Here is a 23581-nt window from a genome sequence, read left to right as displayed (position 1 = left end):
TGTGTGTGTGTACACGTGTATACATAGACCCAATGGAATATTATGCAGCCATCAAAAAGTCAAATCTTGCCATTTGCAATGTGGATGGAACTAGAGGGTATTATGCTAAGCAAAATAAGTCAATCAGAGAAAGGCAGTTATCTTATGATCTCAGTGATACGAGGAATTTGAGAAACAAGACAGAGGATCCTAGCAGAAGGGAGGGAAAAATGAAACAAGGTGAAACCAGAGAGAGAGACAAACCATAAGAGACTCAATCTCAGGAATAAAACTGAGGGCTGCTGGAGTGAGGAGGGTGGGAGGGACGGGGTGGCGGAGTGATGGACTTTGGGGAGGGCATATGCTGTCGTGAGTGCTGTGAATTGTGTAAGACTGATGAATCACAGACCTGTACCCCTGAAACAAATAATACATTATATTTTAATTTTAAAAATACCCCAAAAAAGATTATTAGGCATTTATGAATGAGTGACCACCAAGTTACCTTCCTAAAGCAGACAGTCACAGATTGTCAAAGTGACCATTTTGTGTCCTTTGATATAAGGTGACTTTGTATTCAGCAAGCATTTATCAAATTTGTATTGTGTGTCCTGCACAGTGCTAGGTGCTGGTGTTACATTGGTGAATCAAAGAAAGCCCCTGTTGGATTTTATCATTTAGTAGGGAAAAGAGAGTGAAACAAAGGCCAGAGAACCATGGGAGGTCAATTTTGCCCAAGGAGTATATTGAGTAAATGTTCTAACCACCACTGGTTCTTGATGGAAACCATATAAACTGCATCTTTTATTCCCAGCTTAGCCTCTCCCACCCTCTCTGCACTCCCACACTTCAGGGTAAGTGTGGTTTAAGAAAAAAAAAAAAACATATTGAAATTTGCAGTTAGGTATCAGAGTCTCCAGGGGCATGTTAAAGCATATATGATGTATGTGGCTGGGAAAAAGGTTGAGAGCTCCAGACTTGTGGATCATGACATCTAGATCTGTACTTGGAAGCCAGATCATGTTCTTGAGTACAAATCTACATTTTAATTACTTTGCTCTTTGTTCATAGGTCCAGGGGCAAGTTCATCCGACTCTTGAGTCTAGTGATGATGCTCTTCAATATGTTGAAGAATTAATTTTGCAGTTATTAAATATGCTATGCCAAGCTCAGCCCCGAAGTGCTTCAGATGTAGAGGTATGTTAAATTTTGCCTTGTATTTACTTCATAAACACACACGTACACGCACACACACACACACACACACACACACACATCTAATCTGTGTACTTATTCTAATACCAGTGAAAGAGTTTGATCTTCAAATTCACAAAATTTATACGTGGTATTAAAAAAATGAAGACTGGATTTATTCTAACTTTGTATTAGGTATATGATAACTTGTGTATGTTTTAGCTGTCCTATTATTCCATGATTTTCTTTTCTTCTGGAAAGAACTTTTTTGACCTCCAAACACTACTTCTTGATGCAAGAATTTTATACACACACATAGCTTTAAGAGTGGAATATGCTCAAGTGTTTCTTTTGTTTTTAAAGCCAACTGTCTTTAAAGAAACATTTCATTTAGGGGTGCCTAGGTGGTTCATTTGATCAAGTGTCTGACTTTTGATTTCAGCTCAGGTCTTAAATCTCAGAGTTGTGAGTTCAAGCCCCACTTAAACTAAATTTTAAAACTTAATTTACTTAAATTTTTAATTTACTTAAGGTCAAATCCTACTTAAGTTTAAAAAAATGTATCAGTTGAACTCTTGATCGTCACTTGATACTTCACATGTATTTTAGATAGTAAGTGAACTCTTCCCACCAATTGGAAGGAGAAGGAAACATAAAAATCTAGAAGTTTTTTAGTCTCTTACCAAGATGACATGGCCCCTGTCCTTTTAGGGTTTCTGGTTTGGAGGAAATACAGATGGGAATATGGGTAATAACATTATGTGATATGCCATGCATAAAGGGTATGTGGGAAACCATAAAAGGAGCAAGCTAATCACGTAGGTGTTGGGGCTTATGGATTAGCTTCCCATGAGAGGCAAATGAAGGAGTTATAAGTCTGAGAAAAAAAGAAAGAAGGTTTGAAGGTTCCAACTACAGAAAAATGGGAGATAGAACTGGAAATACAAAATATTCTGGTAATGATGAGGATCATTTGACTTTAATAACCTTGAATGTATACTGGTACAAATCTTTGGGTTTCTCTGACATATCTTTTGCAGTACTCAAACGTGGGCACAGGAAAGGTAGTTGAGTTGAATGGTATTTCACCATGGTGGGTAGACGATGGAACAGTAGGCCAGGGAATGGGGCAAATTGATAATAGCAGTGCCTCATAAGCTTTCAGAACACAACACACATAAGATTGTAACAAAGATTTTATCACACACAGTGGCTGGGTAGGAGATATATCTAAATACCCCAGGCCCTGCTTCATTCCCCAGGGGGCTGAGGGGTTGCTATTTGGGCATATCCAATGAGAAATTTCTGAAAAGAGGATCACAAAACCCAAACTGGAGAGGAAAAAAAGGTGAAATATAATAATGGCTGCTATATGAGTGCTTGCTATAGTATCATGCACTGTTCTTTTTTTTTTTTTTTTTTTTAAAGATTTTATTTATTTATTTGGCAGAGATCACAAGCAGGCAGAGAGGCAGGCAGAGAGACAGGAGGAAGCAGGCTCCCTGCTGAGCAGAGAGCCCGATGCGGGACTCGATCCCAGGACTCCGAGATCATGACCTGAGCCGAAGGCAGCGGCTTAACCCACTGAGCCACCCAGGCGCCCATCATGCACTGTTCTAAACACTTCTATGATCTGTGTTTTATTTAAAGTTGGTTTGGTTTTTTTTTTAATTTATTAATTTACTTACTTATTTGGGAGAGAGAGAGAGAGAGAATAGGAGAGAGCATGAGAGGGCACAGGTCAGAGGGAGAAACAGACTCCCCACCGACCAGGGAGCCTGATGTGGGGACTTGATCCCGGGACTCCAGGATCATGACCTGAGCCGAAGGCAGTCGCCTAACCAACTGAGTCACCCAGACACCCTTATTTAAAGTTTTTTTTTTTAAATTTATTATTTTTTAAAAAGATTTTTATTTATTTATTTATTTGTTAGAGAGAGAGAGAGAGAGAGTGTGTGAGCACGAGCAGGCGGAGTGGCAGGCGGAGGCAGAGAGAGTAGCCGCTCCCCACTGAGCAAGGAGTCCCACATGGGACTTGATCCCAGGATCCTGGGATCATGACCTGAGCCAAAGACAGCAGCTTAACCGACTGAGCCACCCAGACATCCCTTATTCAGTTTTTAATAACCCCATGAAGATGGTGCTGTTTTTTCCCCCTTACTAGAATGTAAACTCCAAGGTTACTTTCCTTGCTGACTGCTGAGTTCCTAGCACCTAGAACAATGTCTGGCACTGAGAAGGCACTCAGGAAATACATGTTGAATGAATAAATGTGGAAACTGAAGCACAGGGAGGTTAAATAAATTGCTGTTGCCCAAGGTCACAGCTAATAAGTAGTGAAGCCAAGACTCTAACCCAGAAAGTCTAAGCATTTGGATGTACATTCCAACTCAGCCATTCTGCCGGGAGAGGGCAAGTAAACTGGAAAAAAACACACAGGGAACTAGGGTACTGGATTTCCCAATAAGGTCAGAGAACTGATAACACTAGAATACCTGAGTGAGAGAATTAAAAGGATAGATTGGGATCAGAGACAAAGTTGTTGGAACTTAAGATTTCCTCAGTAACACAGTTACAAAGCAGGATGTGGCCATATCATGGCAGCTGGGCTAGAAGCCAAGTTCCCCAAGATGAGGTATTCAAGGAATTAAGAGGTCAGGGTATTTTATATGTCCTTAATATAGATGATAAAGTCACACAGGATGATGGCAAGATTTTACATGACCCAGAAACAGCTTGGGGAGTGGAAAAGATGTTAAACTTACCGTCAAGAGGGTTTTGGGACAAGGGCAGTTTTTGCTCTAGACGTCTTCAGGGGAGATCCAGATTTTCCGCTGAAGCAAAGAGATATTTAAATACATTGTATTACGGGTGTTGTGGATATAGAAAAGATTGTGTACAACAGAATAATAATTCACTTTAATTTCTTAAGTAATTCAAAGTAGGTTTCATGCATTGTTATCCCATTTTTCCCTGTTATGAGGTCAGCTATCTTGTATTCATGATTTCCTGTAAGCATTTAATTACATTGGGATTCAGAGTAGATGTTGAATAGAACTGGTTGCCTGACTCTTTTCATGATCAATTCCAGTTCCAGTTGCTCTTTTGGATCCTAATTAGGTTCTGTCGCAGTATTTATAATATGCAGCACCCAACTTTGTGCCTACTGTATTAGAATAGGGCTACAGATCTCATCTTGCTTATCCTTCTGATGTTAGATGCCATTCCAGGAATTTCCTGGTTTGATTACATAACAAACTCAAATTCAGCTCTTTCTAGATGTCTTGTACTGTATACCTGTGTTTATCTAATTTCCTCCTTTTAGTTAATGTACAAACTAATATATAATTTCCCAATATTGAAGGAGAGCTCCATGAATTCTTGAAAATTACTGAGTCTCTGTCTTTTTACTTGTGCAGATTTAACCAATATGTTGTAGGTCCTCAAGACTCTAAATAATAAAGGATGTTTCATAGCTTCTTAATACTCAGAAAACTTCTGAGATATTGAAGATATATGTTTACCCTATCCCCTTTCTTGTTATTTTTAAGCACTTAATCTGGACCCTTAAGATAGACGTAGCCATGTGATATACTAGTGAGCTGGCTTTGGGATTGGGAATGGTCGGGAAGAGAATATATGACAATAATAGAATCAGACGGAATAGCAGTCAGTTGTGTAATAGGCATTGTAATTTCAGGATACTGTTAGTACATATTTATGTCTTTACAAGACCCTGTAGAGTAGTTATTATTCTCCTTATTTTATATGTTAGACAACCCTCAGAATTGTAGAATAGATTTTTTTAAAAAGTGGAAACCTGGGTCTTTTCCATTCAAGAGTCAAATACTCTTGTGCCATTCCTGGAGGGTTATTTCGAAGGAATATGAATATGCAGCAATATTTAAGTGAATATAATGGTGTCTTAGATTCTTTTATCAGAAATAGTTTTCATTTTTCTCATTCATTAGGATTTTTATTTCTTTAATATTTATTTCTTTAATACATTTACAGAGCTTTCTTCTAAAATAATAAGGGCCATGAATTTTATAAGCCCTTCAAATAAATTTTGAGGTAAGAGAGAATTCATCAAAATTTTTTTAAAAATTTGAGGGCCAGGGGCGCCTGGGTGGCTCAGTGGGTTGGGGCCTCTGCCTTCAGCTCGGGTCGTGGTCCCAGGGTCCTGGGATCGAGCCCTGCATCTGGGCTCTCTGCTCGGCAGGGAGCCTGCTTCCTCCTCTCTCTCTGCCTATCTGCCTGCTTGTGATCTCTGTCTGTCAAGTAAATGGATGAAATCTTAAAAAAAAAAAAAAAACCAGGGGCGCCTGGGTGGCTCAGTGGGTTAAGCCGCTGCCTTCGGCTCGGGTCATGATCCCAGGTCCTGGGTTTGAGCCCCGCATTGGGCTTTCTGCTCAGCGGGGAGCCTGCTTCCTTCTCTCTCTGCCTGCCTCTCTGCCTACTTGTGATCTCTCTCTGTCAAATAAATAAATAAAAATCTTAAAAAAAAAACCATAAAAATTTGAGGGCCATATTAAAAACTACACTTAAAAAAAATAGATCAGTCTGAATTAGTGCAACATATAAATTTTTAATCTTTCTAAAGAATACATTTTGCTTAAAGTATGAACATAATTCAGAGTAGAATAGCAATTCTTGCTTGATATTTGGCCTCAAGGGGATTTGTGGGTTGTTTGTGTGGTTTTTTTTTTGTTTTGTTTTTTTTTTTTTTGACAGAGAGAGAGAGAGAGAAATCACAAGTAGGCAGAGGCAGGCAAAGAGAGAGAGAGGGGCAAGCAGACTCCCTGCTGTGCAGAGAGCTCGATGCAGGGCTCGATCCCAGAACCCTGGGATCATGACCTGAGCTGAAGGCAGAGGCTTACCACCCAGGCACCCTGGGGATTTGTTTTAATAGACTAAAAGTGAGTTTTAGTTGCCCTATAGTTTTAGGAAAATAAATACTTCAAAAGTGCTTGAAAACTGATGGATTATAGACGTATTTATAATCTAGTTTATATTAATTAAGAGTTTGGTAAATTGTACTACAGATAATCATAGACTGTGAACTATCATAGTCCAAAGGAAAGGGATTTCATTTTATTGATGTAGCCAAAATTCATGCCACCAGTATTTGAGTATCTATCTGTCAGGCGGTGTTCAGGATGAATAAAGAAGCATTTATACGAGTGCTCTGGTAATGTAGAGGAGGGGTATGTATTATTTGTTTCTGTCTTTTCAAAATAGTTTATTTTTAGGAGATAGGTATAAAATTGCTCCAGTCTGGTTTATGCTCCCTCTGCATTTTCTATATTTAACCTTTTTTAAAAATAGAAGTAAAAAATAATAGTATTTTTTCCATGTGCCTGGTAAAGTATCTTTTATTTAATTTTTTTTTCCTTTAATTTTTTAGGTCTCATCCTTTCGTAATTGCACTTGTTCTTTCCCTCTTTCTCTCTGGTTAGCTAGACTGATTTCTATGTGTCAATAATTTCCCTCTTTTCCTTCCTGGCTTTTGTGTCCTGTATTTAACCAACTTTCATTTCTTACGGCACTGATGCATTTTTCTTCTCATTTAATTCAGGCTTTCTTGGGCTAATTAGGTTTTTTTTTTTCCCTATGAGCTATATTCTAAAATTTAAAAAGTTTGTTTTACTTTTCCATTCATTTTTTTGTTAACTTCTCTTCCTTCACATCCTAAAGAATCCTTATAATTTCTAATAATGTTCTATTAACATTTCGATTTCCCAAATAATTTCTCTATATTTTTACCTTTCTAGGATCCCTTCCCCAAATTCTCCCATAGTAAGCCTTTATTACTATTAAAAGGACTTCAAAAGTACTTGCAGGTCTGAATATTTGCACTGAAGTACGTGAGTGGGAATTTTCACAGGTCCTAGAATATTTGTATTGGAAGTGATTTACAAGGATATCTATTTAGACCCTTTTATTTTGTAAAGGAAAAGACAGGATTCTACGAATAAGAGACCGCAGAATCTCAAACCTAGCTCTGTACCTCAGATTTTTCCCAAAGCCACTAGATATTAATGAAGATGGAATTTCTCATTTCAAACACATGAAATTATTAATCTTAAAGTCTCAGAGTAATAGAATTCTAATTCATGACTCTTTCATTGATCATTCCTCCTTGGCTTTTTAAAAAACATTTAAAATATGTAAAATAATCATAAAAATTTATTTTGCTCTATTAAATTTTATGCCACTATAAGAGATAAAGTAATTCTTTCAAACTTGACAAGCCACTTTTTTTTTAAACTCTTGCCAGTCTTTTTCCATACATTCTGACCCTGTTTGTTACCTCCTAAGTAAGTTTAAAATACATTTTTCTTCAGTAATATTTTCTCTTTCTTGCCTTCTCTTTTATCATTTCTGATTTTCTTTCCCCTTCTTTCTCAAAACAATAGATAAACTTGGAACTAGGTGAATAAAACTGAGATGGGAAGGGATTGCCGTTGTGTTGCTTCTGTAATTCCACCAATGACTTCTTTTCCCCCAAACACATGTGCAGTATATTTAGAATTGTCATATTGAGTTCAGCTTCTCTTCTGCTTTTCTTTTACCTCTGTACATCAGTGCTTTTTAAGACTGTAGGTTATGACCCATTAGTCAGTCATAAAATCACTTCAGTGCATTGCCCAACTAACGTTTTTGAAATGAATAGAAAGTATCAGTGCATTGCATATTAGGGCAGGTTCTGTTTTATGAACTTTGTTCCAGTTTAGTATGTGTGTGATGTTTAAGGATGTAATGTAAAATGTATTAAGAATTTATTATTTCTTACTGTGAGTTGAGGAAGAGGAAAAAAAAATTAGCAACCTACAGGGCCATCCCATTGTAAGGTTTGTACTATGGTTCTACCCATTTAATTAATTACTTGAAACTCATCACTGAAAATTTTAATTAGAAGCCATAGTTAAGTTAGTCCTAAGTCTCTTAATTGTTATTTTTGGATTAGCAAGTCATTTCCTGGGAAAAAGGAAAGTAATTTTTGCTCTCGTTGTTCCTTTCCACCCTTTCCCCCTTCCCTTTTCTCCTTTTTGCCTGCCAAACTTGCCCCAATATTTTGGACCTTTGTATTGCCTGTATTATATGAAGGTATACTGTCCTGGCAGATAGGTTTTCAGCTAGGCATTTCAAAAAGTTTTTAAACTACTTTTGTGTAAGTATAGTAATTTCTTTCAATACACCTCTTAATTCCATTAATGAGAATTGAAACAATCACCTCTTAGGTTTAGTAGCTGACTTAGCCTTAAACATAGATATTTGTTCTTAATGTGTCCTAGATCCACATTTTTCCCCCAGAGTATCACATGGCAGTCTTTTTATTGTCCACTTTAATAGCAACTGACAGAAGTTTTTATTTAGACTTAAAATCAGTGATGTTTAATTTTATTTAATAGTTTTTACATACTTCTAGTTATATACATGTGTTTAAATTATGTTAATAGCGACCTCTGCTGGATTTAACTATGGTATCCTGAAAGTGGAATTCTAAAACTTGAGAGAATGGTTTGAAATGAATTACATTAATGTATTAAAGTAGGGAATTTCAGCTTTTATATTAATGTGAGTTCCTTCACTTTCAGCGGAAATTCTAACCAAATAAGAGGTAGAAATTAAAATGAAGTATTTTGTTAAAAATTAATGATCTTTGAAGGATTCAAACTCTAATGATGAGCTACAGTGTATAAAAATTACTGTTACCAATGTAAATCCTTGATTTCCATGATGTGCAAATAGTTTTGAAGTCAGGTATTTTTGCATGATGAAAAAGTAAAGAAAAAATTCTTAGAGATTTCAAGTACAAAATGCCACTTGAGATTGTGATTGTTGTTAAAAGAACAAATGAAGGAAAATTGGATTTAGATCTTTGCTTATTGAACTTAGGTCTTGTTCCTTGAGATTTTATATAAGCAGTGGTTATTCTAATCATTCTTGTCATTAGCTCTATCACAGTGAAGCTGAAATTCAGAATGTGATTTTCCCCCTAGATAATACAAGGGATATTTAGTCTCTTAATTGCCTAAGTAAGATACTAATACATTGACAGCTATAGTTTTCTCTTAGCTTAAGTATGTTTGCACTATAAATTATACCATATGTGAAAAGCCTGCTTTTGGGATTCTTTGACTTTAAAAGTAAATTGTAAGTGAAGAGCACTATTTAATATATTTGTTGCTTAGTTGTTATTTTCCTATTTTCCAAGGAACGTGTTCAAAAAAGTTTCCCTCATCCAATTGATAAGTGGGCAATAGCTGATGCCCAATCGGCTATTGAAAAGAGGAAGCGAAGAAACCCTTTATCTCTCCCAGTAGAAAAAATTCATCCTTTACTAAAGGTAAAGCTGAAATACTGCCTTCTTGCCTTTGAAAAGCAAAATAAAACCCATGATTTTAAAGCACTAAGAATATATTTTATGGAAGATAGTGAATTGAAGAGTAAAATTCTCTCATTTTAATTTTTCCAGGAAGTCATGTCATGGGGAGGGATGATATAATAGGAAACTGTAAGTTGGGCAGCATGATTTAAAGTAATTTCATACCAACAAAAATATGCAAATTGAAAAGACTAAGAAAAGTTATAATTGTGAATTTTGTTCATCACAGGTGTTACCAGAACCTCAAAGAAAATCTATAAAACTCCTTTCTTGTTGGTTAGACCTAAATGTCCCTATAAATCTTCAAATTATTAGATGTGTAAGGGATCTTTGTGAGTCTGCCACAGGGTTATGTGTAATCTTTGGACAAAAACTTTCTGAAGGTTGCTTAAACTACCTAGTCCTCCTCCTAATTTAAATCAGTCAGCTGAATCTCTCCAGACCTAATAGAAAGAATAATTGCTGGAAACTCTAATAATGCTGTTTCTATTTATTTAATAAAACAAACAAACTCATCAAAAATATAGGTACTGTAGTAATTAAAACCTTAATACTTTTCATATCAATAATTTTCTGTCTACTGTGATACAAGCAAAATGCTAATGCTTGTATACATTATCTCTAAGTTTTATTACTCCACAAAGTTACTATTCTCATCCCTAGTTTGTAGAAGAGGTGCCCGAGGCAGAAACTGATTGACTTTTAGTCCAGGTTCACAGGGCTCAAAGTGATAATGTTAGGGAACTTAGGTCTATTTGATCTTGTCCAAGATTTAAGATCGACACTTGGATGATGTTTAAGACTGTCAAAAGATTATGTTTTGTACTTGGGTTATTGGGATAGAAATATCTGCCTATATCTTACTGGTCTAAAGAAGTAAGTACAAGTTAGAGAAAATTACTAAACTCTTAGGAATTGCACACTTCTTTATAATTCTCTTTTCATGAGTCTTACTAGCCATATATTGAATTATATTTTAAGAAAATTAACAAATTGAGGTATGTCCGTGCTCTATAAATAATGATCATAAACTGAATTTTTTGATCTAATTATGGATATCATTTCAACTTACTAATACATTCTTATTACTATAACCATTTAAATAGTTTTTACATGTCTTTAAAGGTAAATGCCACTTGTCCTCAACTTAAATTTCTTATTTCAAAGTTTTTTTTTAATTGGATTGTTTAGAAAATAGAATTTGTTTTCCTGTAGACCCCACAAAATCCCATACTTTCTTTGAAGTTTAATAATACTATTTAACATGTTCTTAATAACCACTGTTGTTCAGTAGAACATAGCTTGTTTTTTTTGTTGTTTTTTTTTTTTTCCCATAGAAACAGTTATAGATTCCAGGAATGTGCTTTTAGGGTTTTAGGATCCCAGGTTCCTTTGGAAAGAAGAATAGAGGTATAAGGCTTGTAGATATTTCCAGATACCAATAATACAAAATACAAAATTTAATTTTTGTTCTGCATAAAGAAAAAACATCTTTTGTTATAGTTAATTCCAGGTATCCTGAATTAGGTAAAGTGAACATTTTTCCCCTCCCCCAAATTGGAGCTTCCCTTCCTAGGTTAAGGATGATCTATTTAGTAATGTGTACTACTTAAGTATTTTCCATGATCATGGGTAATTTTGCCTTGCCTGCTTAGCTTACATTTCCAAATAGCAGTATGTATATTATTCATAGATGAACCACTTACAATTAAATGTTGTTGGTAGTCACAGGCCTCAGAAAAAGTTAAGTTAAATTGTATATTTTTTTAAATTTTTTATCAGTGTGTCAAATTTGTAGTATATGATTTTTAAACACGTTTTTCTTTTAATTTTTCAGGAGGTCCTAGGTTATAAAATTGACCACCAGGTTTCTGTTTACATAGTAGCAGTATTAGAATACATTTCTGCAGACATTTTAAAGCTGGTGGGGAATTATGTACGAAATATACGGCATTATGAAATTACAAAACAGGATATTAAAGTGGCAATGTGTGCTGATAAGGTAAGATACTGATCTCTATGTTTTGTTCTTAAATTTTTATTCCTGATTTATTGAATACTAACATACTATTCAGACAATAAAATTATATATTATGTGTTAGGGTATATTTCCAGTAACCTAATAGCAAGTACTCAAGATAACACTTCCTGGAAATAGAATATTTTTTATATATATAATACACACACACACACACACACATATATAAATGTATGTATAGTACTAAACTGTTTAAACATGTCAGGCAGTTTTCTTTCATGTGTTCATGCAAGTAGGGGTAATACTAGTAATTATCTCTTATTAGTGAAATTCTTTAAATCATTTCGATTGGGACACTTAGAAAATTATGGATTTTTTTAAAACAAATTTTGAAAATGTAAAAATACTAAACTCTTGAGTTTTATTACAATACTTAACTATCTATAGATACTACTTGTTTGGTTTTATTATAATGTTAAGAGCAAACAGTTATTGAAAGTTGAGCGTATATGAAATTTATCTCATTTGGTCTTTAGGGTACCCCTCTAAGGTAGATGCTCTTATAAAAGGGAAACTGAAGTTCAGAGAGATAAAGAAATTGGTCCAGGATTTCTTAGAAGTTTCAAAACCTAGACTTAGACTCTAGATCTGACTCTAAAGCTTTTACTTATTTACTAGATTGCCTTGATATTTTCATTTCCTAAAAATGATTTTGTAGAAAAGAAAGGCTCCAGAGTTGATGATGGGAAACTTCTATTTGTGAAACAAGCAGAAAGTAATCCAAGATAAAATATAATTTAATTGTGTTGTAGGGATAATGATGTAGCAATTTACAGAAGTGGAAAGATGAGGTTTAGCAAGAGTAATAATAGTAGACTTCTTTGAATAGTAGACTTCTTCTTTGGATAGTAGACTTCTTTAATAATAATAAGGACTAGTTTTGATCAGTCTCCAACAATTGTAATCAAGGAGGCCAGTTAGCACACTGTGAATTATTCAGAGATAGGGTGGTGAGGCACTGGAATGAGGTGGTAATGGCAAGGGTATGAAACAGAGGAGACTGAGAGAAATCTAACAGAATTTGGGAACAAATTTGAAGTAATAGATTAACAAGAGACAGACAGAAACTAGTATTAATAGAGGACTTGGAGGAGGCAGTTTGTGATATTAGATGGAGAATTCTGTTTTAGAGAAGATATGGAGGAGGCAGTAGCAATAGAGCCAAGAAGAGATTATTGTGTTTTTTATCACTTAAGAAATGTATTCAAAGAGCAACTTATGCTGCTTAACTTCAACTATAGGTTCATATTTTATTGTACTTGTTTTATCTCTCTGACTCTCTAGGTATTAATGGACATGTTTCATCAAGATGTAGAAGATATAAATATATTATCTTTAACTGATGAAGAGCCTTCCACCTCAGGAGAGCAAACTTACTATGATTTGGTAAAAGCATTTATGGCAGAAATTCGACAGTACATAAGGGAACTAAATTTAATTATAAAAGTTTTTAGAGAGCCCTTTGTCTCCAATTCAAAATTGTTTTCAGCTAATGTAAGTATTGTTGTGTACACATATATCATTGCATGTGTTGTTAATTTTACATGACCACTCAAATTTGAATTTGTGTGGTTCATGATTGCTAACTTGTCAAATTTTTTTTAAGTTGTGGAATTTAATTCATAGTGTCTGATCTCAGAGTTGCCACAACAGGTTCAGTAAATTCAACATCAAAAATTAGAGGACACATTATAAACTAGACTAAATTATAAATGCAAATAAACTTAAAGAATCTTCTGTGTACTCCAAGGAATAAAGCCTCTTGTTAAGGTGGAAGATTTATGTTTGTTTAATTTGACTCATTTAAGTCATTTAACTAATACTTCATTAATGCTGCCTATATATGTTGTTAGGCATCATGTAGCCCTTAGCAGTGGGTATTCAGAGATAAATAAGACCATTCCTTCCCTCAGTTGGGAGGCTAGTCAAGACTGAAATGTAAACTTGAATATTAAATGACAATATAGTATGGTAATTACCATAATAGAGTATGACCACAGTATTTTGGGGAGCAAAAAGAGAGAGCCAGTAACGTTGAGCATTAGAGAAGGGATCACTGATCTTACACTAGTAATCAAACCAACCTAACTGAATCCTGGGGAAATGCACTGAGTGGTGAAAACAGCTGAGATTGTCTAAGGGGGTTACATCTAGTAATTCCTAGAAGTCTAGCCATGGATGACTGTCAAAAACGTAGTGCTTACTGCAGAAGCTGAGACTGGGGCTCAAGCTGAGACTGGGACTCCATGGATGGCCATTAGAAGTTACAGGAGTAGGGCGCCTGGGTGGCTCAGTGGGTTAAGCCTCTGCCTTCAGCTCAGGTCATGATCTCAGGGTCCTGGGATCGAGTCCTGCATCGGGCTCTCTGCTTGACAGAGAGCCTGCTTTCTCCTCACTCTCTCTTTGCCTGCCACTCTGCCTACTTGTGATCTCTCTCTGTCAAATAAATAAATAAACTCTTAAAAAAAAAAGTTACAGGAGTGGTTTATGATTTGCACAAATCTTTAGAGTAAAAAAAAAATTGAATTGTTCATTTTAAATGGATGAGTTATATTCTATGTGAATTTTACCTTAATAAAATTGTTTTTAAAAATAAAGGAGCAAAGCAGCACCTGGCTGGCTCAATCAGTGGATAGTGTGACTCTTGATCTCAGGGTTTAAGCCCCCATTGCATAGAGAGATTACTTAAAAATAAAATTTTTTAAAATAAAGGAGTAGGGGATGCTGGGTGGCTTGGTTAGTTAAGCGGCTGCCTTTGGCTCAGGTCATGATCCTGGGATCCTGGGATCAAGTCCTGCATTGGGCTCCTTGGTCAGTGGGGAGCCTGCTTTTCTCTCTGCCTGCCGCTCCCCCTTCTTATGCTCTCTCTTTCTCTCTCTGACAAATAAATAAATAAGAGATTTTTTTAAATTAATAAAATAGAAAGGAGTAAAGAATAGGTAAAGATCTCTTAAGACACAAAAATCAAGAACCATAATAAAAAATTAATGAATTGGACTTCAATAAAATGAAAAACTTTTGCTCTTCTAAAGACACTGCCATAAAAATAAAAAGCCACAGAATGGTAGAAGCTATTTGTAATACATATACCTGACAAAGGAACTTTTACAATTCAATAATTGGAATAACAGCCTGATATTTTTAAGTGGGTAAAAAATTCACAGATTTTATGAAACTTGCTATACCAGTGGCCAAAAAACACATTGAAAGATGCTCAACATCAGTATCCTATGGAAATGCAAATTAAGACCACAATGAGACATTATTACAGACTCAATAGATAGAAAGGCTGTAATTAAAAAGACTGACAATACCAAATGCTGAAAAGAATGTGGAGCAACTGCTTGTGGGAATGTTGTCTAGTACAAATACTTAGGAAAAGAGTTCGGCTGTTTTGTGTAACATTAAATATAAACTAGCCATTCTACCAGCAATTCCACAGCTAGGTTTTTACCCAGAAGAAATGAAAACATGTCCACACAAAACTTGTTTGCGAGTGTTCATGGCAGCTTTATTTGTAATGGCCCAGACTTGAAACAACCCAAATATCCATCAGCAGGTAAATGAATACACAAATTGTGGTATGTCCATACAAAGGAAGACTACTCAGAATTAAAAGGAATGAAGTAGTTAAAAAAGCAACAGTAAGGGGACGCCTGGGTAAGCTCTGTTGGTTAAGCGTCTGCTTTTGTCTTGGGTTGTGATCCCAGGATTCTGGGATCAAGTCCCGTGTTGGGCTTCTTTTTTTTTTTTTTTTAAAGATTTTATTTATTTATTTGACAGAGATTACAAGTAGGCAGAGAGGCAGGCAGAGAGAGAGGAGGAAGCAGGCTCCCTGCTGAGCAGAGAGCCCGATGTGGGGCTTGATCCCAGGACTCTGAGATCATGACCTGAGTCTAAGGCAGAGGCTTTAACCCACTGAGCCACCCAGGCGACCCCCGTGTTGGGCTTCTTGCTCAGCGGGGACCCTGCTTCTCTGCCTGCCTCTCCCTCTGCCTGCCTCTCCCATTGTTTGTGCTCATGCTCTCTCTCTGACAAATAAATAAAATCTTAAAGAAAAAAGCAACAGTAAGGATGCATCTCAAAAACATTAGCCAAGAAACTAGACAAATAAGATTATATATGATCCCATTTTTTTAATATTCTAGAATCCTAATCTATAGTGACAAAAAGCAGATCACTAGTTTCCTGGGAGCAATAATGGTGATTATTGGGGATGGGCCATAAGGAAACTTCTTAAGGTAGTAAGACTTTTGTATCTTGACTATGGTGATAGTTACAAGAGTGAATAACTATATAAAATCTATCCAGAAGCACATCAAAATAGATTTATCTTATTGGATATGAATCCTGCCTCAATGTTGATTTGATTTAAAAAAAAGTCACTACTGAAAATTAAATAAAAAAATAGTAACTGAATAATTGTAATTAGTTCTTGTTTTTCAGTTACCTAGGCATTTTTCTAAAAGTTAAAATTGACAGTATTTGGGGCACCTGAGTGGCTCAGTTGTTAAGTGTCTGCCTTCAGCTCAGGTCATGATCCCAGGGTCCTTGGAATCAAGCCCTGCATTGGGCTCCCTGGTCAGTGGGAAGCCTGCTTCTCCCTCTCCCACTCCCTCTGCTTGTATTCCCTCTCTCACTGTCTCTCTCTCTGTGTCAAATAAATAAAATCTTAAAAACAAATTAAAATTGACAGTATTTGGTTTTGTGAGGGTTTGGTTAGACTGTTACTACCCTATGCTACATGTGGGAGGGTAAACCAGTGGACTCTAAAAAGCTATCCACTGACATTTTATTTATTTATTTATTTTTTATTGAGGCATTAATCATTTGTGTGTGTGTGTATATATATATATATATATATATTTAAAAAATTAACATATAATGTATTATTAGCCCCAGGGGTACAAGTCTGTGAATTGCCAGGTTTACACACTTCACAGCACTCACCATAGCACATACCATTCCCAATGTCCGTAATCCAAACAACCTCACCCTATACCCGCCTCCCCCCGGCAACCCTCAGTTTGTTTTGTGAGATTAAGAGTCTCATGGTTTGTCTCCCTCCCAATCCCATCTTGTTTCAGTTATTCTTTTCCTACCCCCCAACCCCCCCATCTTGCTTCTCAACTTCCTCATATCAGGGAGATCATATGATAGTTGTCTTTCTCTGATTGACTTATTTCGCTAAGCAAAATACCCTCCAGTTCCAACCATGTCATCACAAATGGCAAGATTTCGTTTCTTTTGATGGCTGCATAGTATTCCTGTGTGTGTGTGTATACCACATCTTCTTTATCCATTCATCTGTTGAGGGACATCTAGGTTCTTTCCATAGTTTGGCTATTGTAGACACTGCTGCTATAAACATTTGGGTACACATGCCCCTTCGGATCACTACATTTGTATCTTTAGGGTAAATACCCAGTAGTGCGATTGCTGGGTCATAGGGTAGCTCTATCTTCAACTTCTTGAGGAACCTCCATGCTGTTTTCCAGAGTTGCACCAGCTTGCATCCCCACCAACAGTGTAGGAGGGTTCCCCTTTCTCTGCATCCTCACCAGCATCTGTCATTTCCTGACTTATTAATTTTAGCCATTCTCACTGGCGTGAGGTGGTATCTCATTGTGGTTTTGATTTGTATTTCCCTGATGCTGAGTGATGTGGAGCACTTTTTCATGTGTCTGTTGGCCATCTGGATGTCTTCTTTGCAGAAATGTCTGTTCATGTCCTCTGCCCATTTCTTGATTGGATTATTTGTTCTTTGGGTGTTGAGTTTGATGAGTTCTTTATAGATTTTGGATACTAGCCCTTTATCTGATATGTCGTTTGCAAATATCTTCTCCCATTCTGTCTTCACTGACATTTTAAATATGTAACCCCATGGTAGAAGTCTACCCAGGAATCTAACCTGCAGAAAATCTTACAGAAGTTACTAGGCATTGTATTGAGCATTCTTGTATGTATGCATATTTGTAATAAAAATGAGATGATAGACGAATAGAATGAAGAAATGAAATAAAAGGGCAGTACGTATGGACTCATGAATTTTTTTGTCACTACTGGTAGAACAAGAGCTTAGCATGTCCCAAGAAGGCCTAGGTAAGAAGAGAAGAGCTGAGGCAGTTAGGAAGCACACATAAGCATTTCTACTACATATCAAAATAGGGTGGTTGCTTTGAAGGAAAGCACTATATGACTGAATTGCTAACTGAACGAGCCATTTTCTTCATGAGACACTACTTTACCTGAAAGAATGACTGACAGACTGTGGTTATTCAGACTTGTATATTTGGCAGACATTTCTCAAAAATAAGTGAAGTAGGGGAATAAAATGAACAAACCTGTCACTTCGAGGAAAGTGACAGTATTTGTTGATAGTGTTAAAAATTGAATTTTCAAATGAAAATAAAATTTTGGATAATTTTTATCCACTCACACTACCGGTGTGTGTTACGGTGGTGATAATGGATTTGGTCTTCTAATATTCTGTAGTGAAATGTGTTAAATGTGTTAACATGTGGAAGATTTGTGGAATTCAGTGGACCACTACTTTCCAGGTGACCAAATTCATAATGCTACAAAAACACACATCAGTAAAGAATCCATTCAGAGTTTAATATAGACTGATGGATTTTAATGTGTAAGTACAGAATTGATATGGGTTCAGATTCCACATTGCAACTAACATTTAAGAAACTACCATTTGTTGACTTTTGGTGTAATATCATAAAAGGCTGTCTACTTCATTTATATGAAATGTCCAGAATAGGCAAATCCATGGAGTTAGAAAATAGATTAGTGGTTGCCAGCCCCAGGGCAGAAAAGAAGAATGGTGAGTGCTGCTAATGGATGTAGACCTTCTCTCTGGGGTGATAATGATATTCTGGAATTTGATAGTAGTGATAACTGAACAGCTCTGAATATGTGAAAACCATTGAATAGTGCACTTTAAAGGGTGAATTTTATGGTATATGACTTATATCTCATTAAGGAAACTCTACTGAAAAAAAAATCTACAGTTATTTGAATAGACTATTAAAATATTCCTCCCTTTTCCACCTATCTGTGTGAAGCTGGATTTTCTTTGTATGCTTTTATCAAAAACAGTGTATCACAACAGATTAAATGCAGCTATCTTCTATTAAGCCAGATGGTAGAGATTTACAGAAATGTAAAACAGTGCCATTCTTCTCACTAAATTTTTTGCTTTTAAAAGTACTGTATATTATTTTGAGAACCATTGCCCTAAAGAAATGTATTTGCAAATTGTACAGCTTTGCAAAAAGAATTCTTGAATTGTCTTTTACTTGCATTTGTAAGTTAAAATTTCTCACTGCATTTGCCATGTTAAATTTCACAATTATAAAATGACTTACTGGCTCAAAATTTGTTTTTTATTCTATAACCTAACTATATTTGCTTTTCTCCCAACAGGATGTAGAAAATATATTTAGTCGTATAGTAGATATACATGAACTTAGTGTAAAGTTACTGGGCCATATAGAAGATACTGTGGAAATGACTGATGAAGGTAGCCCCCATCCCTTAGTAGGAAGCTGCTTTGAAGACTTAGCAGAGGTAAGTAATTAATTACACACCAAAAAAAAAAAAAAAAAAGTCTGCATGAAAGCTCTTCATTTGCATTAAAATTGGAATCTTAATTCTTGTTTCCAGCTAAAATCATAGATACTGACTGCTGACTACTCAGTCATATTATCTGTTCCTCAGAGGCTCATTGTCAACATTTGTTTCTGTTATCTTACGAAACCCACAAAAAACTAGCCTCTCATTCATTATAAAAAAAGCAGATCTCACAGAGGGGAGGCATTTATAGCTGACAGTCCATCATGTCTTCTATAGCGAAGCTAAGAAAAGACCGTGAATGCCCTGTCATTGAAGCAGCCATGGAAGTTGGACCTGAGGTTAGATACTTGTGTTCCAGCCTCAGTTCTGCAGCTTAGTTGTATGTGACTCTGGGCACTTTATCTCCAATCTTTAAATCCCCATATTTGTATTTCTAAAGTAGGGAATAACAATAGTAGGACTCAGGATTTTGTGAAAATTAAAGTAACCTACCTAAAATATTTATCTAACCACCTTCACACTGTACATTATTATTTAGAATAGGAGGAGTGAAGTGAACAGGAAAATCAAGTCTAGGACCAGGATGAATAAAATGTTATGGGGGTGGAAAAATAGTAACTTTCTCCTTGGGTATTCAAATGTTAAAATACAGGATTTAGTCCTAATAAGTTAGCATTGGTTGTCATTCTGAGATTTTTAGCTCTTAACTTTGTTCTGACTCTAAAATCCACAAACATAAGGTTGAGTTTATAAAACAAAAAAATTAAGATTTTTACTGGTAAGCTTAAGCTTCACAACACCCCTTCATTCTTTTTTTTTTTTTTAAGATTTTATTTATTATTTATTTGATAGAGAGAGATCACAAGTAGACAGAGAGGCAGGCAGAGAGAGAGAGGGAAGCAGGCTCCCTGTCGAGCAGAGGGCCCGATGCGGGACTCGATCCCAGGACCCTGAGATCATGACCTGAGCCAAAGGCAGTGGCCCAACCCACTGAGCCACCCAGGCGCCCCACCCCTTCATTCTTGCTTCAAACACAGAGAAGTCATAAAGTGTATTTTTTTTAAAAGGACTATACATAACTAGGCTCAAAAATAAGATCAGAAATAGAGTAAACATTCAAAGTAATGAGCTCTGGTAGTTGGGTGTTGCCCTTGAGGATAATGAAGACTAAATGTGCTCTATGAAAGTGAGCAAGACTTCTTGCTCCAGGATCCTGATTATAAGAAGATGCTGGAGCAATCCTACAACTTTCTCCCTGCAAGGTTTGGACTTGAGGTCGGGGACAAAGAAACACTACCTTATAACAAAAATACTTTAAAACTTAACAAATTATCCTACAGTATTAAGCCGGTATGATTACAGAGCCTGAGACCCCAAAATCATTTACAGAGCAGGTTCAGGTCTACAAGAGTGACCATAAATGGATGGGAGAGAAAAAAAGGAAACCAGAAATTAAAAGCCTCCCCCTAAGAAGTCTATATAATACAGAATTCCAAAATACAAGACAAATTCTAATGTTTAGAGTGCTATCTAACAAAATCAACAATTAGAAAATGAATTCATTTCAAATGAAATTAATTTTGTACAACAGACATACAAAGAGTTTAAAAGAAGTTTAGGATGCTCAGATAATGAAGAACTGTGATCCATTTATAAAGAAGATGTGCTGAAACAAAAATAGGTGGAAAGAAAATAAGAACAGGCAAGTATCAAAAAAAAAATACAGGGATATTGGGAATTAAATATAAATAAAAACTCAGTATGTAGTAAACATTTGCTAAACTTAGTTCAAGGAGAAAATTAATGAATTGGAAAAAGGAATTGAGGACGGAATGTGACACAGAGAAACCGCGATTAGAATGTGAAAGAATAGCTAAGAGTAATAAAGGCTACACTGAAGGGCTTTGATGTCATCTAATAGGAGTTTCAGTTAAAGAATGATGGAGAAGAAATACTTGAAGAGGTAAAAATTGAGAATTTACCAGAAATGAAGACATGAGTTCCCAGATCAGAAATGAATTCCAAATACTGGACAGGATTAATAAAAATAAACCTATAGCTAAAAACATTCTAGTGAAACTATAGAACATCAAAGATAAAGAGAAAATCTTAAAATTTGTGAGAGAGAAAAGAGAGTAGTACTTGAAAAGAACTACAAATAGAATGACAGAAGGCTTCTCTTTAACAGTAGAGGCTAACAGTTGAGTGGTAGCTTCAAGTACTAAGGGAAAACGGAATTTTCTGCCCAATTGAACTTCTATTCAAGGTGAGTTTAGGGTCCCTGGGTGGCTCAGTTGGTTAAGTGACTCCCTTCAGCTCAGGTCATGGTTCCAGAGTCCTGGGATTGAGTCCCGCATTGGCTTCCTGTTCAGCAGGTAGCCTGCTTCCTGCTCCTGTCCTCTCTCACTATGTCTGTCTTGCTCTCTCCAATAAATAAATGAAATCTTTAAAAAAAAAAAAAAAGTGAGTTCAAAGTTTAAGATAATAAAACTTGTAGAAGCAAATGTAAGAGATCTTCATGACCTTAGAATAAGGAAAGCTTTCTTTCTTTCTTTCTTTCTTTTTTTTTTTTTAAGATTTTATTTATTTATCTGACAGATAGAGATCACAAGTAGGAAGAGTGGCAGGCAGAGGGAGAGGGAAAAGCAGGCTCTCTGCTGAGCAGGGAGCCCAATGTGGGACTCGATCCCAGGATGCTAGGATCATGACCTGAGCTGAAGGCAGCTGCTTAACTGACTGAGCTACCCAGGCACCCCAAATAAGGAAAGATTTCTTAAGACACCAAAACCATGAAAGAAAATAATGATAAACTGGACTTCTTTAAAGGTAAGAACATCTGGATCAATAACCAAAATTAAGAGTGTGAAAACGCGAGCTGTAGATGGTGAGACAGTATTTGTAGTCTCTATAGCCAATGAAAGACTCCTATCCAGAGTATGTAAAATCAGTAACTTAAAGACAGTGTAGTTTTTTTAGAAAATAGAAGACCTAAGCAGGTATTTCTTGAAGAAAGAAAGTTCAGCATCATTATTCATCAAGGAAATGCAATGTAAAACCATTGAACAGTTAGAACTCTACATTGCTGATGGATGGGATTTAAAATGGTACAGCCCCTTCAGAAAACTGTTTGGCTTATCTACTAAAATTAAGCCTACAGTGTACCACATGATCCAGCAGTTTCACTCTTGCACAGATACCAAACAAAAATGGGTGCCCGTGTTTACCAAAAAACATGTTTAAAAATGTTCACAGCAGGGGCGCCTGGGTGGCTCAGTGGGTTAAGCCGCTGCCTTCGGCTCAGGTCATGATCTCAGGGTCCTGGGATCGAGCCCCGCGTCGGGCTCTCTGCTCGGCAGGGAGCCTGCTTCCTTCTCTCTCTCTGCCTGCCTCTCTGCCTGCTTGTGATCTCTCTCTGTCAAATAAATAAATAAAATCTTTAAAAAAAAATGTTCACAGCAGGTTTAGTCATAGTGAATTTGTCATATATTCACACAGTGAAATGCTATGACAATAAAAAAGAATGAACAACTGATTTTTTTTTAAAAAGGGCAACATGGTGAACCATATAAGGACATTCAAAATACTATGTAATTCCACTTGTAGGAGGTTCAAAACCATGTAAACATGGCAAACCCAAGATTTATGTAGTATATTAGGCAAGTTCAGTATAGTTGCCACATAAAAGATTAGCATAAAAACTGATAGCGTTACTGTGCTCAGTTATAAACCATTGTACATGACATTAAAGGAAAAACTCCATTCACTATAGAAACAAAACTACATGACACTCAGAAATAAGCCCAACAAATATTCTAGACCAGTTAAGAAAATCATAAAATAATTAGGTTCATAAAGAAGATGTGAATACGTGGAAATACATATTGTGTTCATGTATGGAAAGACCCAGTAGTGTAATGATACTAGTCTCCCAAATAATCTCTAAATCCAGTGCATAGCACACTAGTCCTAAAACTCATGTGGAAGAATGAAGGGACAAAAATTAAAATTTTGAGGAAGAACAAGTTAAGAGTATTTGTCTTGTCAAATTTTAAAATTTATTATGTAGTCACAGTAAGTAGCACAGTATTGGTGAAGGTATAAACAAACTGTGCAACAGAATAGACTGTCCTGGAAAAAACACACATACACACATGATATGTGACTGAGATTGCAATTATCAACCAGTAGAGAAAGAAAAAACAAATTAAAAAATTGTGTTGGGTCAAAACAGTTTATCCATTTGGAAAGAAAAAATTCCATCCTTAGCTCATGTCATACCCAAGTTCTCAACAGATTAAAAATCCAATAATGAGAAGCAAACTTTAAAAGTTCAGAAGAGAATATAGGAGAATATGTTTATGACTTTGAGATAGGAAGGGTTTCTTAAAGAA

General features: G+C 35.9%; 1 protein-coding gene across 1 annotated transcript in view; it reads left to right on the top strand.

Annotated features, from left to right (window-relative positions):
• The window catches only part of SOS1 (SOS Ras/Rac guanine nucleotide exchange factor 1), a 147465-nt gene that overhangs the window by 60565 nt on the left and 63319 nt on the right, over window positions 1-23581 (top strand). Inside the window, 5 exon segments of the mRNA XM_047746769.1 lie at window positions 1051-1176; window positions 9395-9526; window positions 11403-11567; window positions 12888-13097; window positions 19041-19184. Coding sequence (XP_047602725.1) covers window positions 1051-1176; window positions 9395-9526; window positions 11403-11567; window positions 12888-13097; window positions 19041-19184 — 777 coding nt within the window.

The sequence above is a fragment of the Lutra lutra genome, chromosome 9, assembly GCF_902655055.1.
Source record: "Lutra lutra chromosome 9, mLutLut1.2, whole genome shotgun sequence".
In the NCBI taxonomy this organism is placed as follows: domain Eukaryota; kingdom Metazoa; phylum Chordata; class Mammalia; order Carnivora; family Mustelidae; genus Lutra; species Lutra lutra.
Note: the sequence above shows the minus strand (reverse complement) of the source record. Positions and strands in the feature narration are given on the sequence as shown.